Consider the following 21,675-nt stretch of genomic DNA (forward strand, 5'->3'; position numbering starts at 1 on the left):
AAGATTCATGATACAATCTCAAGAATTGGCAACAATCCAGTGTTGTGGACCCTCTTAGAACAATGCGTGGAAGAAAAGGAAGCTCTATGTGGAAGACCCTTTAAGGGGATCAGTGGCTGGGAGAGAAGGGAAAAGTGTGTGTGGGAGAGAAGAAAGGGAAGACTGTTTGTATGTGAGACTCACTGGGCCTGAGGCGACATGGCTGGGAGAGAGTGGACTTTGTGTATTATCCTGATTTTATCAAGCGTCTTACAATCTTAAAGTCCCAGCTCTTGGAGGCAAGTGACTACATGAGACTCTCAGCTTTAGAAAGCATCTAGCTCTCATGGTGAAAACATGAATTAAGCCTCTCCTAAAGACTCAGAAACCAGAAGGCAAATAAAAACGGATGATTTTTTTCAATCGCAGGAGTGTGGGGGCCTGATTCATGATTTTTGAACAGTTGGGGTTGGCAATTCTGTGTGAGATTCACTGCAGGGGATAGTGGTCAGTGGCTGGGCCAGAGGGGAGTGGGCCGTGTGTGCTTGTGACTCTGCAGGGAGCAGTGGTGGCTGGGTCAGAGGGACAGGGAATGGGCCATGTGTGTACATTTGCGACTCTAAGGGAGGGGCGCACAGGCTGGGCTACGGGAATTTCGTTGGGGCGGGGCAGCCATTTCACCGTTGTCTTCATCAAACACCAGGCCACACGGCCCACACGTCGCAGCTGGAGCCGCCGTTCCCAGGGTTACGGGCCTGTTACAGCCCCCGCGGGTCGGGCCCGCCCCCAATCCCGCCCCCCGACCAATGGGACAGGCGGTGGCGGCGAAGCCACGTTCCCTTTGTTCAGCCATTTCAGGGGCCGGGTGCAGTCGGGGGTTTTTGTCGGGCGCTGAGACGCAGCGGGAGAGGACGGGCCGAGCCGGGCCCGCTCCTGTCCCGGGCCGCTCCCCTGCCGCCGGGCTCTGGGATGGTGTGGGTAGGTGTCTGAGCGCCGCGAGGGGCGGGCGGGGGCATCGCCCCCAAGTCATCGCCTGCCTGCGTGGAGAGGGCAGCGGCAGTGCAGACACCCCCGGCATGCGTCCTCCTCAGGGCCTAAGGGGTGAGTGGCCCTAGCGTCCGCAAGGCGGGGAGGTGGGGAGCTAGGCATGTCTAGTCCCCCGCTCCCCCACCATCTCCCCCGGCTCTGGGCTCCCGTCACCGTGCTGATCAACGGCAGTGGTGCGGTGCCCGTGTCCGTGTCATTGCTCCAGCAGGCCGTGTGCAAAATACCAGCCATTGGCGATAGTGCGGTGATGTAGCTCGTGTCAATGCAATACCCAGGCAGCCTGCAAGCGTAACCTCTACACGGCCAGGAAACTTTCCCCGATAACATCAACTTGGCCGTATTTTTTTGCCTTCATTGTGTGTGTCTGTGCGTCTCCCCGCTTTCTAGATTTGGTTGTGTGGGTTTTTTCCTTTAAATACAAGCTAAAAGGAGCAGAAAAGTCCAGCACTGTTTTGGTTTGTATGCAGCAGGCTTAACTGGTGGAACTTGTACATCTTTTGCACTAATGGAGCAGTGGGAATGCAGAGGGTCTTTAAGCTTTTCGGTTTGGTACTAAGTGGCTTGCACCGTTTGTAACCTTTCCAGCTGCTTGCTCTGAAGATATTAATCTCTCTTTCTCTGCTTTGAATTTGCAATCTCCAGTTTCAGGAGCTGAATTGGGAAACTGTTGTAACATGAATGTTGCATACCTGTGTATGCATATGGACTGTATACTTATCTAAGTGAGCAAGTAGCAGTTTAAGGAATTTTCCATTGCACATTCTTATAACTTTGCCTATTTCGTTTTTTATCCAGTGCTTATCCCCATAGCATTTGAGCACTTCACATATATTACTTCAGGGACACACAAGGAGCCTGTGGTAGAGCTGGGAATTGAACCCAGAGCCCTCATTTGGTGTTTTAACCACAGAGTTGTTGGGGTTTTTTTTTGCTTGTTTTTAAATTGGCAATACATGTTCTGTTCTTGAAGATTCTTCTTGCATACCATATTTGACACTTCTGATGTTCAACTCTTCTTGAGTTATGCCTGGGAGAAGGGAAGGGGTCATCTTTTTTTTTTTTTTTTTTTTTTTTTTACAGTGTGAATTAACTATGCTTTTGTAATTATTTTTTATTTATAACTATAAAATGTCAGAAGTGTGCTCATATTTCCCCCAAAATTAGTCAGACCAAACTTAAAAATTATGAGCACGTGAAATTGGTTAGAAAGTAATATATTTTTCATTTTTAAGTACAGAAGCTATGGCTGTCATGCATATTTATTTAAGAACCAAATTCTAGCATCAGAGATATTCAGAGTTCTCAATGACTTCCAACTTGAGCCCTGAATCTGGATTGTGGCTGAATTGCGCTTGGCATAGCTTGAGGGAAAGTGACTTTATGATATATTGGCACCTCCCAGATTCAGGAGGAAGCTGGGGACCAGAGTGGTCCCTGATGTAAATTAGAGCAACCCCAGGGCCAGTGCTAACTTGTTGTCAACTGCTGTGCCTCCCTATGGAGCTGTCCAGCAGCACTGAATAGCTTGAGTACTGTGCAATTTGGTCATACTTCCACCTTTCCCATATTTGTGCCTTCCCAGTCATGCCCTTGGCACATCCTGATGCCAGGACTACAAAGAGAGGTAACATAAGGCCATTATACCTGCTTTGTACCACTGGGGAATCCTTCCAGAGTTGGTGTACAGGTCCTGCAATGGAGGCCAAAATCCAGGTCACTCTGTCTGCGCTGAGCTTTTATTTTAAAGTCCCCCATGGGTGCAGCTGCTCTAATGTAGTCCAGGTGCTGAAGATCATCTAGACAACAGGATGATAAAAACGTTAGTAGATGATGTACACTAGCACTATCATCAATGGAGCAGTACCAATGGTAGTGCAACAGTGGGAGATTTAAAATATACATATTTAAAGCTTGGTGTAGACAAGGCCTTTGGAGCCCAATCCATGCATGTGAAAGAAGAATTCTGCTGGAACTGTCTTGTCACTCTTATCCCCGGTGGTGGTGATTATTTATTAAATTAATCCACTATTCCAGGCTGACTGGGCTGATAAAAATTAAAATACATCTAAAAGCAGTATAATACTTCTCTGATTACTCTTCCCGCTGTCTTATGGTAGTCATGTGGGAAATCTTGAGTACTGTGCATGAAATATCTTATTGACCCTATTTATCCTTACAAACCAGTAGGAAATGGCATCTTTTAATGAGGTAAAGAAGTAAACTAAAACAGCTTATTTGTCATTTCTACTCATCAGAAGAATGCATTCTTTTTTCCTAAACCAGACTAACTTTAAGTGTCAACGTTATCAGTTACTTAACAAATTGTTGATTTTGTACTAATCAAATCTGACACAAGGCATAAAATTAAAAACCTTTGTATAAAAAGTGTATTTTGTTTGAGTATAATATGGAAGCTTAATGTTCAACTATTTCCCTATTATACAGTTTAATTTTGTATAGCCATAATTATACCAATATAACCCTGTAGTGTAGATGTAGCTTACTGGCCTGTCATTGCCAGGGTTGTCTCTGGAGCTTTTTTTAAAAATTGGTCTTATGCTAGCTATCTTCCAGCCATCTGATATGGAAGCTTATTTAAATAATAGGTTATATACCACAGTTAGTAGTTCTCCAATTTTATATTTGAGTTCCTTCAGAACTCTTGGGTGAATATCATCTGGTCCTGGTGACTTATTACTGTTTAATTTATCAGTTTGTTCCACAACCTCCAGTATGTATATATTTATGATTGCTTTGAGGACAACATCCAGTGTCTGTAGCATAAAATTCTTTAACCTTTAGTATTTTCAAAAAAATATCGTTGCTAATGTTTGCTCACAATAGCCAGCAGGCCCTGCAGACAGCCTCTCTCCCAAAATGCTGTTCCTTCCTATAGGAGAGGAGAGGGCCATGAGGCTCTCTCTATTTACTAGAAACTGATTCAGTTCACATCATTTCAGGCAGTTTTTTTACCCAGTGTCCTCCGAGCCAATCAACATTTGTACTATAGTTCACAACATATGGTCATGGTATACATTTCAAACCACGGTATAAACTCATTTATGTTGCAGTTGAAGATATTAAGCTCTGCCCATTCCATTGATTACAGTGGTTCCACAGTAACTAAAACACCTATAGCTCTGGTATCTAAGTGATAAAAATAGCAGTGTGGCCTAATTGGCAATATTTTCAGAACATTGCTTATTTGTGATGTGGATGTTTAGGTGTTTTGCTTTTGTTTTGCTTCCTTCTTTTTTCCTTTCCTTTCTTCATACTTTCTACTTCCGCCCCTCTAATCTCTTATATTGTGGGTTGGTTCTCGGAATATGCCACTACTAAGGCCTCATTAAAGAGATGAATCTTGCACTTGGTCAAGGTTGAGGTCAACCTTATGTTTTCTGTTAATGTGTTCTACAGCGTGAGTCCAATGTATTTGAAAGACAGCAAGAAACTAAACTGAATATATGTTGCTATAAAAATGTTTCCTTGTTTGGGAAAACTTATAAGAATAAACATAAAACCATATGTTATGTTACAGCACCAGACTGAGATTTAGGAGACTTGGGGTGAGATTCTGCACAGGCCCCTTTCTGTCTGGTAAAAGGGTGGGAGCAGTGTAACAGGGTTGTAAAAGCCCCAGTTCCATCTGGAGGAGGAGTCCCCTGCTAAAGGCACCATGGAAGACAGCAGTAAGGCTACCTTCTGAGGACCCCCCTGAAGGCATGATGTAGGGTGGAACAAAGTAGTATTGGTGTGGGAGGGATATGTTGCGAGTGGGGTCACACATGCAGCCCTGGTAAGATTCTAAGGCCTGGCCTACGCTGACAGATGAATTTTGGTTACAGAAGCTATGTAGAGTAGCTTGTGTAATTTACATCAACTTCCTAAATTCGCTTCTGTGCACCGTCTCGACTATGCTGCGCCGACTGGAAATGTGTACCAGTTGGCACTGTACTTTTTGGGGAGGTGGTTTTATTAATCAACTTCCAGATCAATTGAGCAGGTCTTCACTTCAGCTCAATTGATCCGGATAAATTGATCTGACAGTGGCAAATTTGCTGCTGTCAGTCAAGACATACCCTAAGTACCACTGCAGCCCACAGGGCAAACACAAGAAAGTTGCTGTAACTTATATAGGGCCCCAGGGCTAAGTTCAGTTGGTGGCCCCTGCAGCTTCTGGAGCAGCCCAGGGTTGGGAGGACATAAAGGTGACTAAAATCTATGTTAGCACCATGTACTCCTTTCTCCCCTCTGTCAGTTCTGTGCTGTGCATCTCAGAGATGCAGCACAAAAATCTAACCCCCTGATCTCTACCATATTCCCACGTTGGCTACTGACTTACTATTATGCATTGGGCAAAGTCACTTTGCCTCTCATTTCCTCTGTATTTTCATCTATAAAATGGGTACACAAAACTTATCCTCCCTTGTAAATCTTACGGAAATCTATGGATAAAAAGCACTTTATATAATGCCAAATATATTTCATTTTATTACTATTACTTTTGTGATGCTATCTCCTGTTAGTAAGAGTTCATCCCAATTTTATAGCACTGTGTACATGCTAACATCTACTGCCATTGCATTCTTTATAAATGTGATGTAGAATTGAACCTTCAGAATGGTGATTCTGAATTGCAGATTTTAAGGAATACATGTGTTTATGCTTTTATTAATGGTTCTGAAATGTGATCTGTAGACTACTGGTGGTCTGCAGAGCTGCTGCTATCACAAATCACATATGGGTAGATTTGGTACTAATGTAAATCTCTACCTGCTGAATAAACAAATAAAAGATGCAAGATATAACGATATGCATTGCATCAAATTAAGTTAATTTGTATTGTTGCTTTGTTCATTCATGTAGTCTTTTTTTATGTTGTTTTTGTGAAACCAAGCATTAGAACAAGTGCCACAAGGAAGGTGTGGAATTGAGAGACTTTGAGTGAGGGGTGGTTTACAAGAAGATATCTGTTTTCAGATATGGTTTATAGTATGAAGAAGCTTGGGAACCATTATAATATCATACCTAACAGGCAATTGTCCTATGTTACAAATTTTTTTAGAGTTACATTGTCGTATTTAGTTCTGAAATGCCTCTTAAAAACATCTATTCAGAGAAGCTATGGGAAATGTAATACATCATGTACTGAGGAAATATAAATCAGTGGACATGGAAAACTTAATCAATTCAATGTAATTAGCTTTGTTGGATTGTCCAGATTACAAGATTTCATTTAAGAAGATAAAATTCATAGCACTTTTGGTTGTGAAGTTGTATAAATCAATTCATTGCTGTCCTTTGTCTTGAGCCTGCAACTAGCCAGAATGGAATAAAGGCAGCTGAAGTGTCCTTGTGGAGTAACAGTGTAGTCTTTACCTTCTAAGTTTCATGTACACTTTAGACACTGCTATATTAGAGAAATCTGGTTATAATGCAGTTGTCCCTTGACATGGTATTAACCTAATTTGGTCTTGCAGTGCAAAATGAATTCTGCATTTAGTGTGTTCCTCAGACATACTATTAGCCTTGAGTTTGATATTTTGGGAAAATGATTAAAAACACACTTTGCTCCTATCAACAATGCATGATCAGATCTTGTTCTAATTTTGTTGATGGACTGTAGTGTTGGAGCAAGGTCCCCCATTACAGTAATTTCTGCAGTGTAGGTTGTCAGACATCCCAGTTGAGTCATTGAAACTTAGAGATGAACAGAAGTAAAAAATTACTTGATATTCTAAATGAGTAGCAGAATAGATATGTATTTAAAATTACATTGAAGATGTATTTATTTGTATTCTTTCTATTAAGCATCAGATTTCACATGACATTAAGACTGTGCATAAGGGTTACAGGCAACAGGGATGGCTAACGTTATTCTTTACAATATGGTGCTATTTTACATTTTAAAAAACCTAAACCACCTGGCCAAGATTTTTAAAAAATGACCAGTGATTTTTTAAGACTCTTGATTTTGAACTGCCCAATTTCAAACACCTTTAAATTTCTAATTTTCAAAAATTGCTACTGACCCTCCCTCTGAAAAATCAGACCCCATTTAAGATGTCTCAAGTTGGGCACCTCATAACTGAGGTATCTTAAAAATTACTAGACACCAAAAATGAGGTATGATTTTTAGAGGGAGGGGATCAGCACTTTCTGCAAATTGAAAATTGTATTATGTCTGAGGTTGGGCACTTCAAAAATGGAGTCACTTATGATTACTAGCTTTTGCACACTATTATGTACTAGCTTTTTCTATACATTTCCTTTCTAGGTCTAAGCTTCTAGGATTCTTACCTTGTACTTCCAGGCTCAGAGGTGCACAACTTACTGAAAGTTCTGCTTTCCTAAAAAACGGTATAGCTGGAGACCAATCTGACACAGCTAATGGTCCAAATCTTTCCAGAATCCATATAACTTTTTCCAGTTATTATTTGTATTGTGGTAGTTTTGAGGAGCCCCAATCCTAGATCAAAGCTCCTTGTACTAGGCACTGTACAGTTATATAACAAAAAGACAGTTCCTGTCCCAAAGAGGTTACAATTTAAGTACAAGACAAGACACAGCAAGTGGATACAGACAAAGGGTACAGGGAAACAATGAGAACATATTATAGTGGCGTGGGAGTACCACTATAGTTAAGGTTGCATCATAACATCTTTTCATAAGTGGACCTCTCTTAAGTCCTCTAAAATTGACATGATTTCTTCAGATTTCTTTGAAATGTGGTGCACTTCATGGGGGCATGGGAAAGTGTTAATGATCTAAATTTGAGGTCATTTGACTAAGGGGTTCCTGAGTTACAGACTCCTCCCCAAAACTCCCCCCCAATTTCCTTATGCTGCTTTGTACTGTTAAACTGAGAGGTGCTAATGACTGGATGAATCACAGACCTCTTGATGGCTATGAATTTATACTTCAATTAACATAGCTAAGGATTAGTTAATCACAACCCCCCAGCTAAGGAGTTTTAGACTGAGTGGCTGGAGGCTGCTACCGTTTGAGAGTCATAGGTGGCAATTACATTTTGGGAGGATTGTAATCAAAGTCTTGGAGGTGGGGGGTGGAATTAGACATGTGGATGCTTCCTGGGAGGGGAGGGTTATTAGGGAGCAGAGGAATGAGGGAATAGGGGGAGAAGGTTTGTGACTTCAACAAGGGGAGGAGGATAAATGGGAATGGATGGTAGGGGAGGAGAGAGAGCTTGGGGGCTCAGGTAAGGAAGGCATGGCACCCCCAGCTCTGTCAGTGTATCCCAACCTCCTGCACTTCTGAGCTCTACCAGTGTACCCTAAATCCTGAACTCTGCCAGTGCCCCCCATCCTTCCTGCACCTTAACTACTCTGCATCCCCAACCCCCTGCATTCCCCAGCTCTGCCAGTGCACCCAAACCCCCAATTCTGCCAGTGCACCCCCTAAGTGTCAACACCCCAGCTCTGCTAGTATACTGCAACCGCCCTGCACCCCAGCCCTACTAGTGCAGACCAACCCTGCTGCACCCCACAGCTCTGTCAGTGCACCCCAACACTGCATGAAAGCTATGAATAAGTGTTGGAAGAACATTAATTAGAAAACTGGAGGGTTCATGGCTAACCAGAAAATGTATACTTTTTATGGCATAGAAACATTACAGACTTGGTGTTTCTCAGAGATAGGGTACATTTACTGTGGACAGGGATCAGTGGATCTCTGTCTCAAACATAAAACTGTCAGTATTTTGGGACAGAATCCTTGACTGTGAATTTCTCTTGCCAGCCCAGCAACAGTCTTCACCCTCCAATCATTACGAAACAGCCAGGAACCCCATTCCACTGTAATACAGTTATCCTTCATACCAAGCATTGCATGTGAGTCAGGTTATAATAGGGGGGAAGCTACTGCAATAGAAACATTTTGTGTACAAGGGAGTGAAGACTTTAGGGAGATGCATTCATGCTTGTAGTGGAGAGGCCTTAGTACAGTAGTGCGGAGCAGGCAGGTTGGAGGGGGGAACGCATTCATTGGGTCAGGCATGGCAGGGAAGATGTGCCTAAGGAGGGCTGGTGGGGCCCAGCGGGTGTGCGTGCGTGCGTGCGTGCGTGCGTGCGTGGAGAAAAGTAGGGTGGCTTGCTCAGAATGGAAATTGCAGGATGTGATAGGTACAACTACCTAAATGACTACTAACTTCTACCAACAACACATCTTCTCCTGTTTTTAAAAAACCCTAGGAAATTCAGTGGCAAAAAAACTACATTAGCAGAGTCAAGGTTGCTTGGTGGTGTGTTGTCCCCTTGCAGAATGCTGAGTTGAGCAAAACTCAAACTTCTGAAAACCAGGAAATGCACAGATAAGGTTACCCATGCAACCTTAACTCTTCCCTCTTTCAGCAATGCCCCAGTACACCCAGTTAACACACATACCTTTACTCTGCCAATCACACAGTTGCTGAAATGTACAAGCTCTTACCTCCTTTTATAACCCTTTCACTCTCTCCCACAGGATTCCATCTAATACTATCAGAGGACAAAAAGGATGGGGGGAGAAAAAAAATGTTGCCCACATCACTTTCCCTCTGCCAGCAATGCCTCATTATGCACATAGCATGTATTCAAGGTGGCCCTTGGCACTATACAATTTGGGAGGCTTCGTATCCAGGCATACACTCACACACTTCACCAACTGCCTAGAAAAAATACCACACATACACAATTTAAGAACCACTTTATAATCTTTTACAGCTCCCTTATCCTGAGGGTATGTCTACATTTAAGTTGGGAGGTGTGATTCCCAGCTCATGCAGATGAACGTGCTCTAGTTCCACTTGAGCTAGCATGCTAAAAATAGCAACATAGCTAGGGTAGCATGGGCCGTGGCTCAGGCTAACCATGCAAGTGCATACCCTGGGGCTCCAGGCAGGTTTGTACTCGGGCAGCTAGCCTGAGCCACTGCCCCTGCTACCTTGGCTGCGCTGATATTTTTAGTGTGCAAGCTTGCGCAGAGCTAGTGCAGATATGTCTGCATGAGCTGGGAATCACACCTTCCAGCTCAAATGTAGATGTACCATTACTCACAGGATACCATCTCAACCTCCATTTTCACTTAACATTAAACATTAAAGCATTAGAATTTTCTTGTATTCCAAAGCCCTGTGCCCTGACAAAACAAACAATCTGATTGTCTAATAAAACCCAACAAAAACTGTGGCCTAGTCTACACTGCGAAGGTAGCTCAATGGAATGTGGCTTCCATTGACCACATAATGCATGCATCTTCACTGGCTGGCCAGTTCTCGTAGACTTGAATTGTGGGAAAATTCGACTTAATAAACCACCTTCATGAGTGGCGTAACGCTGAAATCGCATTGTATGGGTTGAATGAGTGGCAGTGTAGGCGGAGCGCAGCATAAATCGATTTAATTAGCCTCCATGACTTATCCCACAATGCTCTGCTGTGACCACTCTGCACGTTCGCACTCTGCTGCACTGCGGCCACGGACACAGGAAACAGCCCCTCTCTTTCAAGCCCTGGGAAATTTTGAATTCCCATTTCCTATTTGGTCAGTGTGGAGAGTGCTTGCCAGCAGAACTGATCATGGCAACTGCAAGCCCCAAATGCACTCCAGCCTGAACTTGACCTGAGATCTTGGATCTTGTCAGACTGTGGGACAGAGTTTGTTCTGGCTCAGCTCTGAGCCAGCAAAAGGAATTTAGATATTTACAAGAAGATATCGCATGGCATGTTGGAAAAGAGGCACAGGAGGGACATGCAGCAGTGCTGCATTAAAATCAAAGAGCTGAGGCAGGCCTATCAGAAAACTTGGGAGGCGAGTAATTGTTCTGGCTCATCACTAAAGATATGCCACTTTTATGAGGAACTGCATGTGATTCTCGGCGGTGACCCCACAACTGTACCACCACGCAGTATAGATACTTCAGGGGAATCCAGGATGAATGAGGATGACTCTGTGGAGGAGGAGGAGGAAAACACGCCAGGTGACTGGGGAATCTTTTCTCCCTGAAAGCCAGGAGCTGTTTGTAACCCTGGAACAGCCCAGCCGCACGCAGGACAGCGTGACTGACCAAGATGCTGGGGAAGGCACATCTGGTGAGTATGTACTGCAAATCTCATTTCTCCGGTTATCTCCCCAGTCCTGCTTATTGTCGTAGTGGAAAAAAAAAATGTGTGGTGGTAGGGATGGGCGTCCTCATTGTTAGTTCACGTAAGCAAGGGATCCCCTCCCCCCCACCTCTGAAAAAGAATTTATGTGCACAGGAATGCTCCGAGAATCCTCCATGGAGTTCTCCAGGAAACTTTCATTTAGGTACTCTGTGATCCTTTGCAGAAGGTTTCTGAGGAGAGCAGCTTTATTTCTTCCACCGCGATAGGACACTTTCCCCCACCAATCTCTTATTAATTGTGCAGGCATCATTGTGGAACACAGCTTAGCGGCATAAGGGTCAGGCCTGTACCCAGATGCTTGCAGTAAATTCTCCCTTTCTGCCTCTGTTACCCTCAGGAGACTGATGTCACTCATGGTCACTTAGGGAAGATGGCGCAAATTTGCAGTACACGCTCCATACAATTGTTTTTTTTTGTTTTTTTTCCCCCCCTCTGCCATGGGAGGTTTTTTAGGGAACGTAAACCGCAAGTTACAAGACAGCACATGGTTGCGATGGGTCTTAGGGGTCCTGAGACGGGTGCCCACATATGTTTTCACCAGGGGAATTTCACCACTTCCCACTCCACACCCTCTGGACCGCCTCTTCAAAAATCGAATTTTGGGAGGGTCAGGGGGGTGCAACAGTCCTGCTGGTTGGGGAACTATGGACTTATGCAGCATGAACAGTGGGGATTTCCCTGAAATGGATACACCAGCCCCTTGCTTACCATGGCTGGAACGGCACTATGACCCCTGCAATAAGTAGAGATTGGTATGTGGGTTTGCCATTCCCTTGGGAATATAAAGGGGGGTTCTTTTTACATTGTAACATTGCTTTTCATCCATCTGGCCAGCTAGCAATGGATACCTTGTGCTTTGCTTGCCTTTCAGTGGACTGCGTGGCCTTCAGCTCAGCATCTACTACTCCCGCTGACCGCCTGTTGCAGATTAGAAGGCAGGGAAAAAAAAGTTGGGATGGCATGTTCACCGAGAAAATGAATGCCTCTGCGGCTGCTGACACAGAGTTAAGAGCCTGGAGGATTTCATTATTAGAGAAAATGAATGTGGACATGGAGAACAGGAAAGTGGCCCAAGAATGTGAGCATGCAACACAGGATGAGATGCTGCACATAATGAGGGATCAGTCGGACATGTTGAGGCATTTGGTTGAGTTTCAAGAAGAGCAGTGACAGGATAGACTCCCTCTGCAGTCCCTGCAAAACTCTCAACTCATGCAGTCTTTACTTGCCCCTACCCCCAAGAGATCTAGGAGGAGGTTGAGCATGGTGCAGTATGTGCTCCACTCCACGCTGAGTGAGGGGAGCAGAAAGAAGCACTGGCCTCCTTAACAAATGGGAATATGCTGTTTGCTGTTTGCAAGTGAAACTTTGCTCTGTGTCACCTCAAAGCCCCATTACAATGTATGCAAAGTGTTGAAATAATTTCCTTTTCGTCCACTGTTAATGATCAATAATAAAAATTTACTACTTTAAAGATCATTACTTTTTCTTTATTGAGACCGCGGGGATTATCGCTGAGGGAAGTGTGTGTGGGGGGAGGCTAGCACAGTGCTGTGGTGCTGGGGAATGGGTGGGGGATGGAAAGGAAAGACAGAACACAGATTTTTTAGAAACATTAGGTATCACTGCAAAACCGATCATCCTCCTGCGACTTCTAAAATTTGGCAGGTGAAGGTCGATTTAAAATAAATCAACTTCACTCTGCAGTGTAGACATACCCTCAATTAAAATCTTTGAGAGTCTAACAGAAAATATTGAAAACTCATAGTTCAAAGTAGGGATGACTGCATTTCCTTAATAGGTCACTATTAGACAATCCCTGATTTATTTTTTAAGATGTGTATTCAGATGTGATTCAATATTATCTTTAAACTAAAATAATTTCTAACTGGATGGGTAGCATTGCGGAGCTCTGTCAATTTTTGGTGAAGCTACATCAGCCTCCCCAGTTTGTCTGCATAGTGAGTTTTTAGGGCTTTGTTGTACTGTTGTAGAAACAATGATTGAGTTGTGTTGGTGTAAGCCTCTAATATAATGGAGTCCTGGTTCAGGACAAGGGCTTCTAGGCACTTCAGAAATACAATAATAATTATTAATAATAATAGTACAGATACGCTGGTATAAAAATGAGTTGGACCAAGGTAAGCTGTAGCAATGAAAATCATTTTTTACACTGGTGCAACACCTCTGTAAGAGTTTTCACTGGGACAGTTACATTGGTGTGTCTCTACTGTTGCAAAAAACCAGCACAGACAATGCCTGAGTCTGGTCAATTCGATTTATACATTTTTTGGTGCTTTTTTTTTTTTTTTTTTTTTTTTGCAACAAGAATTTTATCACAGGTTAAGCTTTTATTATTATTATTATTTTTATTATTATTAATTCCTACACAGATTTATTTCTTATCAAATACTATATGTAAATGTATTCGCTAGAATTATCCAGTGCTCTCTGGGGCCTGTTACTTTCAAAGGGAAGTCTATGCAATTCTACTTACATGGATCTTCATAACTCTCTGGTAATTTGCCCCTAGCTTTTGCGGCTTCTGTTGGTTGTTTTTATTGTAACAACTTGAATAAGTTATTTAATTGAAAGTACTAGATTTCTCTTAATTCTGGTGTTCAAATGTCACTTCCTGGAACAATTAGCATGAGAGAGTGCCATTGAATGGGAAAAAGTTGAAGAATGCTTGAAATGCTTTTGGTGGAAATATACTTTAAGTGTCTGTTTTCTATTAGATATTCAGCATGCATCTGTTAATTGAAATAATCTTTACCATTGTGGGTGTGCTGTTTTCCTCATCAATCAAATTAGACACTCAGATTTTGTTGTCCCTTTCAGGAGAGAAACTGAAAACAGGAAATCTTATTGAATATTTAATATGATGTTTTACTTTCTAATGAGAACATATTTTTTGCACTGTACACTTGTATGAAGTATTTATGCTGCCCTCTGTATTTGGATAGTACTGTTTTGATCCTATTTTTATATTAAATGTTTGCATCACTTCGTGTTGTACTATTCAGCATCTAAAATATTGATTATACAGATTGGGAGGAAACATGTTTCTTCCTTGAATGTGTCATTATGGATCCTGCCCTAGGTATGCATCTGCCTCGTGCACAAGAGTGGAATCTTTTGAATAACAGTGTCAATAGGGGCCATGCAGGTGCTAATATGTACCCTTGTGCCCCTCCCTTCACTTGAGGTCATAAAGGCCTTTACTCTCTGTTTTTTAAAACTGTCTGAATAGAAAATATAAGAAATCAAGAACAACAAACAACTTTATTTTTTCCTTTGGCACTCAATGCCTTTTCCTGCACTAAATGGTGGACTGAAAGCCTTCAGTCTTTAAACTATGCCCATTCTTCAATGGTTTAATTTCTTTGACTGACAGACACAGCTGCTGTTTATTCTGCTTCAGTAAAAGCCACATCCCAGATTGGTGTTCAGCATGCAAATCTTTTTCTGCCAGGACACAGAAGTCCAGGGATGCCTGTCTGAACCTTTACCTCATTGAACAGTCCATCTGAATAATGTCAGACACCAAAGAGAGAGGGTTGACTTCTATGATGGAACCACCTAGGAAGAAACTTATATATTTCAGAAGACCATCATTTTTCTTGACCAAAGGTGTGTTCATACCTTCTTCCAGGCAGTATTTTTGACGTGAGGGTTGAGAGCCACACTATAACCGCTCAAGAGCTGACCTCTATTTTGGATGCTGCCTTGCCCTTTTCCATCAGACTTGGTTTGTTATAACAATGGACAGATGGGTGATGGAAGTAATTACACAGGGCTGTCCCATCCAGTTTAACTTCTTAGCCCCTATCAACTCTCTTTCCCTGTCCCCATTCAGAAGCCCTTCTCACAAAAGCCAACCAAAAGAAGTGACTTCTCCCATTTTGCCTAGGAGTCATAGAAGAGGTATCTATGGGAGTACAAGGAAGAGGCTTTTACTTGTGATACTTTTTTTCTTTGAGACAAAGAAATGGTATTCATCCTATCCTAGCCTTAAGAAGACAACAAATATATATGCCATTACAGATGCAGGATGATAACACTAGCTTCCAATAACCTCTCCTTTCAGGCTCAAAATTGGTTCATGGCTTTTGACTTGTAGGTACTGACTTTCATATTACCATCCATCAGGCCCATGGGCAGTATGTGTGATTCTGATTGGGGTCCAATCACTATCAGTACAAGGTCTTCCTTTTCATAGCATGAAGAGTCTTTACAAAATGCCTTGCTGTAATAGCACATCTGAGGAGAAAAGGCATCCACATCTATCCATATCTATATGACTGGCTAATCAAATACATACTGGTATAAAGTACTTGAATAGTCATTGTGCCAAAGAGCAAAAGAGAATGAGAATGAGACTATAGCTCAGTGGTTAAGATACTCACCTGGGAGTTGGGGACACCTGGGTTCCAGTCTCTGCTCCCGTGAATATTTGTGTATACAAAGTGCAACCGCTTCAGTAGGAGAGACCAAGAAAATCCCAGCCCAGAATATCCTGGTAGTTAGGTCACTCACCTGGACTGGGGGAGCACTAGGTTCAAGACTTTGCTCCAGAGTGGGGATTCAAACTTGGTTCTGTCACATCCCTGATGAGTGTCCTAACCACTGGCCTGATTCCTCTGAGATCAGCCCCATCTCCGCCTTGATTTTTGTGATTCTAGTCCTCCATTTCCTTTGCTTTTATTAAAAATACTCCAAATGAAATTTTTTCTGACTTTTTTTTGATTCGCTAAAAATTTTGGTTTCAGTTTGAGCTGATTTTTTTTCTTTAATTTGGAACTGCAAGAGAAACGAAAAATCAGTTATTTGCAGAGCTCTACTACTGACAGGGATTGTTCCCTACAAATGCAAGAAAGCCCACAGTAAGGAGGACTTATTCCTCTAAATGGAAAGGCTTATGAGTTTGGGTTGTTCAACACAACCTTGATCCAATGAAGGCTCCTACACCAAAGATTCCTGAATATGGCCTCCACCTGAAACACTGTGGACTTTCAATTCCATCAAAGTCTGCCTTGCAGCAATCTACATGTTGCCTCTCTGTTCAGACATGTTCAGTTTTCTCTTGACCCATTGTGTCAAATTTCTAAAGGGGTTATTACATAGTTATCCACAAATCTGAGAACCACCTCCTTCATGGGAACTTTATACTGTCCTTGCAAGCCTCACTTTTGAGCTCCTTTTTGGAATGCTCTTTCTACAACCTCATGTAGAAGACTGACATTTTAGTCATCATCACATAGCTCAGGAAGGTCAGCAAACTCCAAGCTCTCATGGCTGAGTCTACTTGCACAACTTTCCACGGGTGTTGAGACCTCATCCTAAATTTATTCCAAAATTGTGTCAGATTTTCATTTAAACCAGTCCATCAGTTTACCTGTTTACTTTACTAAACCCCATTCTGCTCTGGAAAAGAAGAAACTCCACAACATGGACATTTCAGGGGCCTTATTATACTTCATTGCCAGGACAAAGCTTTTCAGACTATCTTCCTGTCCCTTCATTGCCATCTCCAATGCTGCAAAGAGCCAAATCATCTCCTACCAGAGAATATCAAAATGGATTACGCCATGCATAGCTATCCATATCCGGGGAAGTGGGGGGCATGAGCGCATACAGGGTGCAGGCATGGCCTCTGTGAATCCTGCTATTCAAAAGATTCTGATCTAGTGCACATGAGATCTATGTACACCTGGAGCGGGATCCATACTAATGATGACATCTCAAAGAACTACAGCTACTATAAGGCAAGTAACTGTTCTTATTGGTCCTATTTTGAGAACTATACACTTATATTATTAAGAGAATTATCTCAGGAGCAGGACTCCAGCAAATGTTACTCTGTATATTTTATTAGAAAATACCCTATTTTATTACCATTTCAGGTTAGACTTCCAATGTTTGTTTATTTTAGTGCTTCAGAGAGTATGATTCTCAGGGATTAGGAATTGTTCTTTGTTTCTTTGAGGCAATTTTTCCTTAATATTCTTCTACCATTCTATTAATGTATCATTGTAGCATCATGTTGGGTAATGTAACTACATTCCCCTAGCCCAAGGGAAAACTTTTCAATTCCTTCAGTCTGGAGAGTGATTTTTCCAGTGGGCTCCTGAACAGTAGTTTCCTGCATCATATCAGGTTCTTTAAAATTGTCAATTGGGGTGGAAAATTTCAAATGGAGATATATTTTTCAAGTACTTAAGATATTTGGAATTGTTTTTCATAACTAACTGTTCTTCTTCAAGTGATGTCCCTGTGGGTGCTCCACTCCAGGTGTTTGGCGCATCCCTGCATCCCGGATTGGAGATTTCCGTCAGCAGTGCCCGTCTGGGTCGCGCGTGCACAGCTCGTCTCACGGTGCTGTTGGCACCTTGAGCTGCACTCTCACGATTTGACCTGACCCCCTCAGTTCCTTCTCAACCGTCTGAGATAGAGCCTGCAGCAGTTCTCCTCATAGCTCATACTAGTGCATAGATAGTGTAGAGTTAGTATTAATTAAATACTAGTTTTGTCAGTTTTAGTCATGTACCTCTCCCTAGTTTAAAAAAAAATTTTTTTCCACTGAATTTAATTTTTCCTAGAATAGACTAGTTCTCACCGTTGGGGATTATTGCCATGACTGGCTCCCCAGGTTTCAAAAGATGCTCATCTGTAGGGACGCCATGCCGGTATCAGATAGGCATTCCCAGTGCAAGAATCTTCCCACTGTAAAAATCTAAAGGCTAGGGCCAGGAGAGACAGGGATCTCCAACTCAAGCTGCTTTTGATGGAGAAGTCCCTGAGACCACCTCTGACCCTGGTCGTGAAACTTTGCCCCTATCCATGGAAAGAGCACCGCCGAAAAGGGCCTAGACTTCCCCTAAAAGCCCACGAAGAAAGAGGAGTGCACTGACCAGATTGATGGTCGCACCAGGCCCTTCAGGTACCATTACATTAATGGCACCAAAGGATGGCCAAAGATCCGGTGTGGAGTTGAGGTCCAAGATGAAAACTCTACCAAACACTTGCATCAATTCCCCGAGGAGAATCCTCCACTATCAGTATTGAGGAAGTAGAAGAAAGACTTGCCGGAATGAAAAAAAGGAAGTCTGCAGGCCCAGACGGTATTCCACCAGAATGTCTCCACCATCTTGTCCCCAAAGGACTCCAGTGGTTAGTAACACTGTACGCTGCTACCTTAAGGACAGTATGGATCCCTGAAATATGGTGTGAGGTAATGATAATTGCCATTCCAAAACCTGGGAAGCCCACTGATGAAGCAGAAAGTTATAGGCTGATATCTCTACTATGAATGAACATATCATCCTCAAAAGAATATGTCCTTTTACTGAGCCAACTATCCCTGTCGCACAGGCAGGCTTCCAGCCAAAACATAGTGGCTGTGACCAAGTTCTCAAAACTCAAATTGAGGCTGGCTATCAGAAAAAACTGAAGACCCCTGCAGCATTTGTCAACATGTCATCTGCATATGACACTGTATGGATTAAAGGCCTGGTGCTGAAACTTGCAAAAATTATACCCTGCTATCAAACACTTCATTTGCTGTTGACTGTGTTGTTCATCTGCTGTTGACTATGCTGAGTAATAGATGCTTTTGGGTGTATCTGGGTAAATAAGACCAGCTCATTCTGCACCATAAACAACAGACTACTATAAGGCTCTATACTTGTGCCAACCCTTTTTAATATTTACATAAGTGACATGCGTCCAATTAAATCACAAAAATTTAGATATGCAGATGATCTTGCTGTGACAATCCAAGCAACAAACTTCTGTGACATTGAGGAAGCATTAACTGAAGACCTTTGAACTATGGAACAATATTTCCAGAAATGGAGGCTCAAACCAAAATCTGGAAAAACAATAGTAAGCGCATTCCACCTTGACAATAGGAGTGCCAAAAACACACTGAAAGTTGCTGTGGTAAAAATGTGTGACATGATGACACCCCATCATATCTCGGAGTGAAACTTGACTGCACCCTTACCTTCCATGACCATCTTGAGAAGGTAACTGCAAAGATAAAAACAAGAGCTAACATAATTCAGAAACTAGCTGGTGAAACTTGGGGTGCATTGGCATCAGTGTTGCAAACATCAGCAATGGCACTTGTATATTCGATAGCTGAATATTGTGCACCGTTGTGGAGCAGACGGAGCCACACATAACTTGTTGACATCCTGCTAAATAGTGATGCAGTGCATCACTGGAACCTTTACGTCGACACCAGGGCTACCTGTTCTAATATCATTTCCTGCTGATATGCCGAACTGCTGTGACACTCTGTGAAGTTCAGCAAATCCAGGAAAACAGATGTCTTCCTATCAATCAAGACCTTGACAATGCGCCTCCCCCCCCCCAACGCCTTAAGTCCTGCAAGCCTTTCTGGGAATATTTGCTTAGCCTCATGCAATCAGGCTATGATCAGAAGGAGGCTTGGAAAGCAGATTGGGCTAAACAAGACTTAAAAAATAAGCACATCTGTGCTGGATCCCACACCGAAGGTTCCTGGGTTTGACCTCCCACGGACATCTTGGTCAACTCTGTATCAAATCCAAACCAACCATGGCAGATGTGGACACTTAATGCACAAATGAAAAATCAAGGATTCTCCGGCACACGAGTGTGGCTTCCCGCAACAGACCATCAAACATATCACTATGTATTGCCCAATTTATAAATGTGAAGGAGGCAATTAATTCTGCCAATCCTGATGTAGGCATCTGGCTTGATCAACTTCAGATGAAATTGCAGGTGCTGCTCTACACCAGCCATATGAAAGAAAAAGATAGTCCCTGCAGAGTAGACATACACTTAGTCTTCAGAATTTTAATGTGTCGCATGGGCTACATAAATACATAAAGTAGGCTGGATCTGGTCGGTGGGCTAGGTGTTTGACACCTCATTACTAGGGATAAAATTTTATCATGATTCACAGAAGTCACGGATTCTGTGACTTCCAGAGACCTCTGTGATATTAACCTTTTCAGCTTCCACCCCGTGACCTTAGGCTGCAGGGCAGAAGCTGTCAGTTTCTGGTGGCTGCAAGGGACAGCAGCTGTCAGTGGCTGTGGGGATCCCCAGCTTCGAGTCCCCAGGGTAGTAGCAGGGATCATGCAGCAGAGCTGGGGTGGGCAGCATGGACTCCATAACTTGGAGCTGCCACTGCCCCCGCAACTTGGAGCCCCTGCTGCCAGTGGGTGGCAGGGACCAGCGACTCAGAGCTGCAAGGATCCCGCAGTTCAGGGCCAGAGCGGGCAGCAGGAGGACTCCTATGCCCCAAGCCACCATGGGGGAACCCTGGAGCCTGAAGCCCCAAAATGGGGCAGGCGGTTGCCCTGCAGCTCTGAGCCATGGGTAGTAGGGGGACCTTGGAGCTCTGGGGTCTTTCTGCCGCCCATGGCAGCTCTGAACTCCGGGATCCCTCTACGGCCGGCCGTGGCTCTGAGTTGTGGGGGTCCCCACCACCCATGACAGCTGACAGCTGGTGTCCTTGGAGCTCTTAGCTGCCATGGGGGGACCCCACAGCTCCCAGTCACGGCAAGGGGACCCTGCAACCCTAAGCCACAGCGGGGGAACCTAGCAGCTCCCAGTCACTTTGCCCAAACGCTCCTCCCCCCAGCTGCGCCTCTTTCTCCCCCTTTGGGCAGCTCCTAGCTGCTGCCCTTTTATTTTTAATAAAAGTCACGGACAGGTCATGGCTTCCGTGAATTTTTGTGTATTGCCCGTGACCTGTCCGTGACTTTTACTAAAAATAACCGTGACAAAATCTTAACCTTACTCATTACTAAAATATATATTTATCATAATCATCATCAGTGATAGACTACCACCAACAACATTAAAATATATATTACAAATAAGTATCCGTGTGCTTGAGAAAAGTTTAGCTGAGTAGAACTGAACTAAAGGATTTCCATATCACTGATATAGTACAATAAAATGTCTTATTCTATTATGGCTCAGTTTTACAGAAATAAAATTACAAGAGGAGTTTCGGGAGGGGAGGAGGGAGGAAGTTTGTTTGCCTGTGAAAGTGTTGCTAAAATTGAAGATTACATCAATGATAGAAGACTCATTGGGCCAGAGAGAGAATGGTTTACAGTCCAGTGGTTAAAGCATCCATTTGGGGGGATGGAGACCTAGAGTCCTATTCCTGTGCTCTAATGACTTTTTCATTATCTAGCAACAGTGGAATAGCTTCAACAGGAGAGATGGAAGGAGCCCCCCCGCCCCATCAGAATATCCCATAGCTCAGTAGTTCTCAACCTCTTTGGCTCAAGGGCTACAGATATCATTTTTACAACCCTGAAGGACCACCAGTCTCTGCCAGCGGCCTTCTCCCTCCCCACTGCAGCCACTTTGAAAGATCCCACAGGCCCCTTTTGGCCTATCGACCATGGGTTGGGAACCACTGCCATAGCTGATTAGAGCACTAGACCTTGCCCTGTTCAAATCCTTTCTCCC

General features: G+C 43.3%; 1 protein-coding gene across 6 annotated transcripts in view; it reads left to right on the forward strand.

Annotated features, from left to right (window-relative positions):
* The first annotated feature begins 874 nt into the window (after positions 1-874).
* The window catches only part of TNPO1 (transportin 1), a 127,059-nt gene continuing 106,258 nt past the window's right edge, over positions 875-21,675 (forward strand). For all 6 annotated transcript variants that reach the window (XR_010923992.1, XM_067569085.1, XM_067569086.1 and 3 more), the window contains exon 1: positions 875-957. Coding sequence is in view for 5 of the 6 variants with exons in the window: in XM_067569085.1 (XP_067425186.1) it covers positions 949-957 (9 nt within the window). In the remaining variant the exon portion in view is untranslated. The remainder of the gene's footprint in view (positions 958-21,675) is intronic.

Source organism: Emydura macquarii, unplaced genomic scaffold, assembly GCF_026122565.2.
Source record: "Emydura macquarii macquarii isolate MOO-44397 ecotype Brisbane River unplaced genomic scaffold, CSIRO-AGI_Emac_v2 contig_2897, whole genome shotgun sequence".
NCBI lineage: Eukaryota > Metazoa > Chordata > Testudines > Chelidae > Emydura > Emydura macquarii.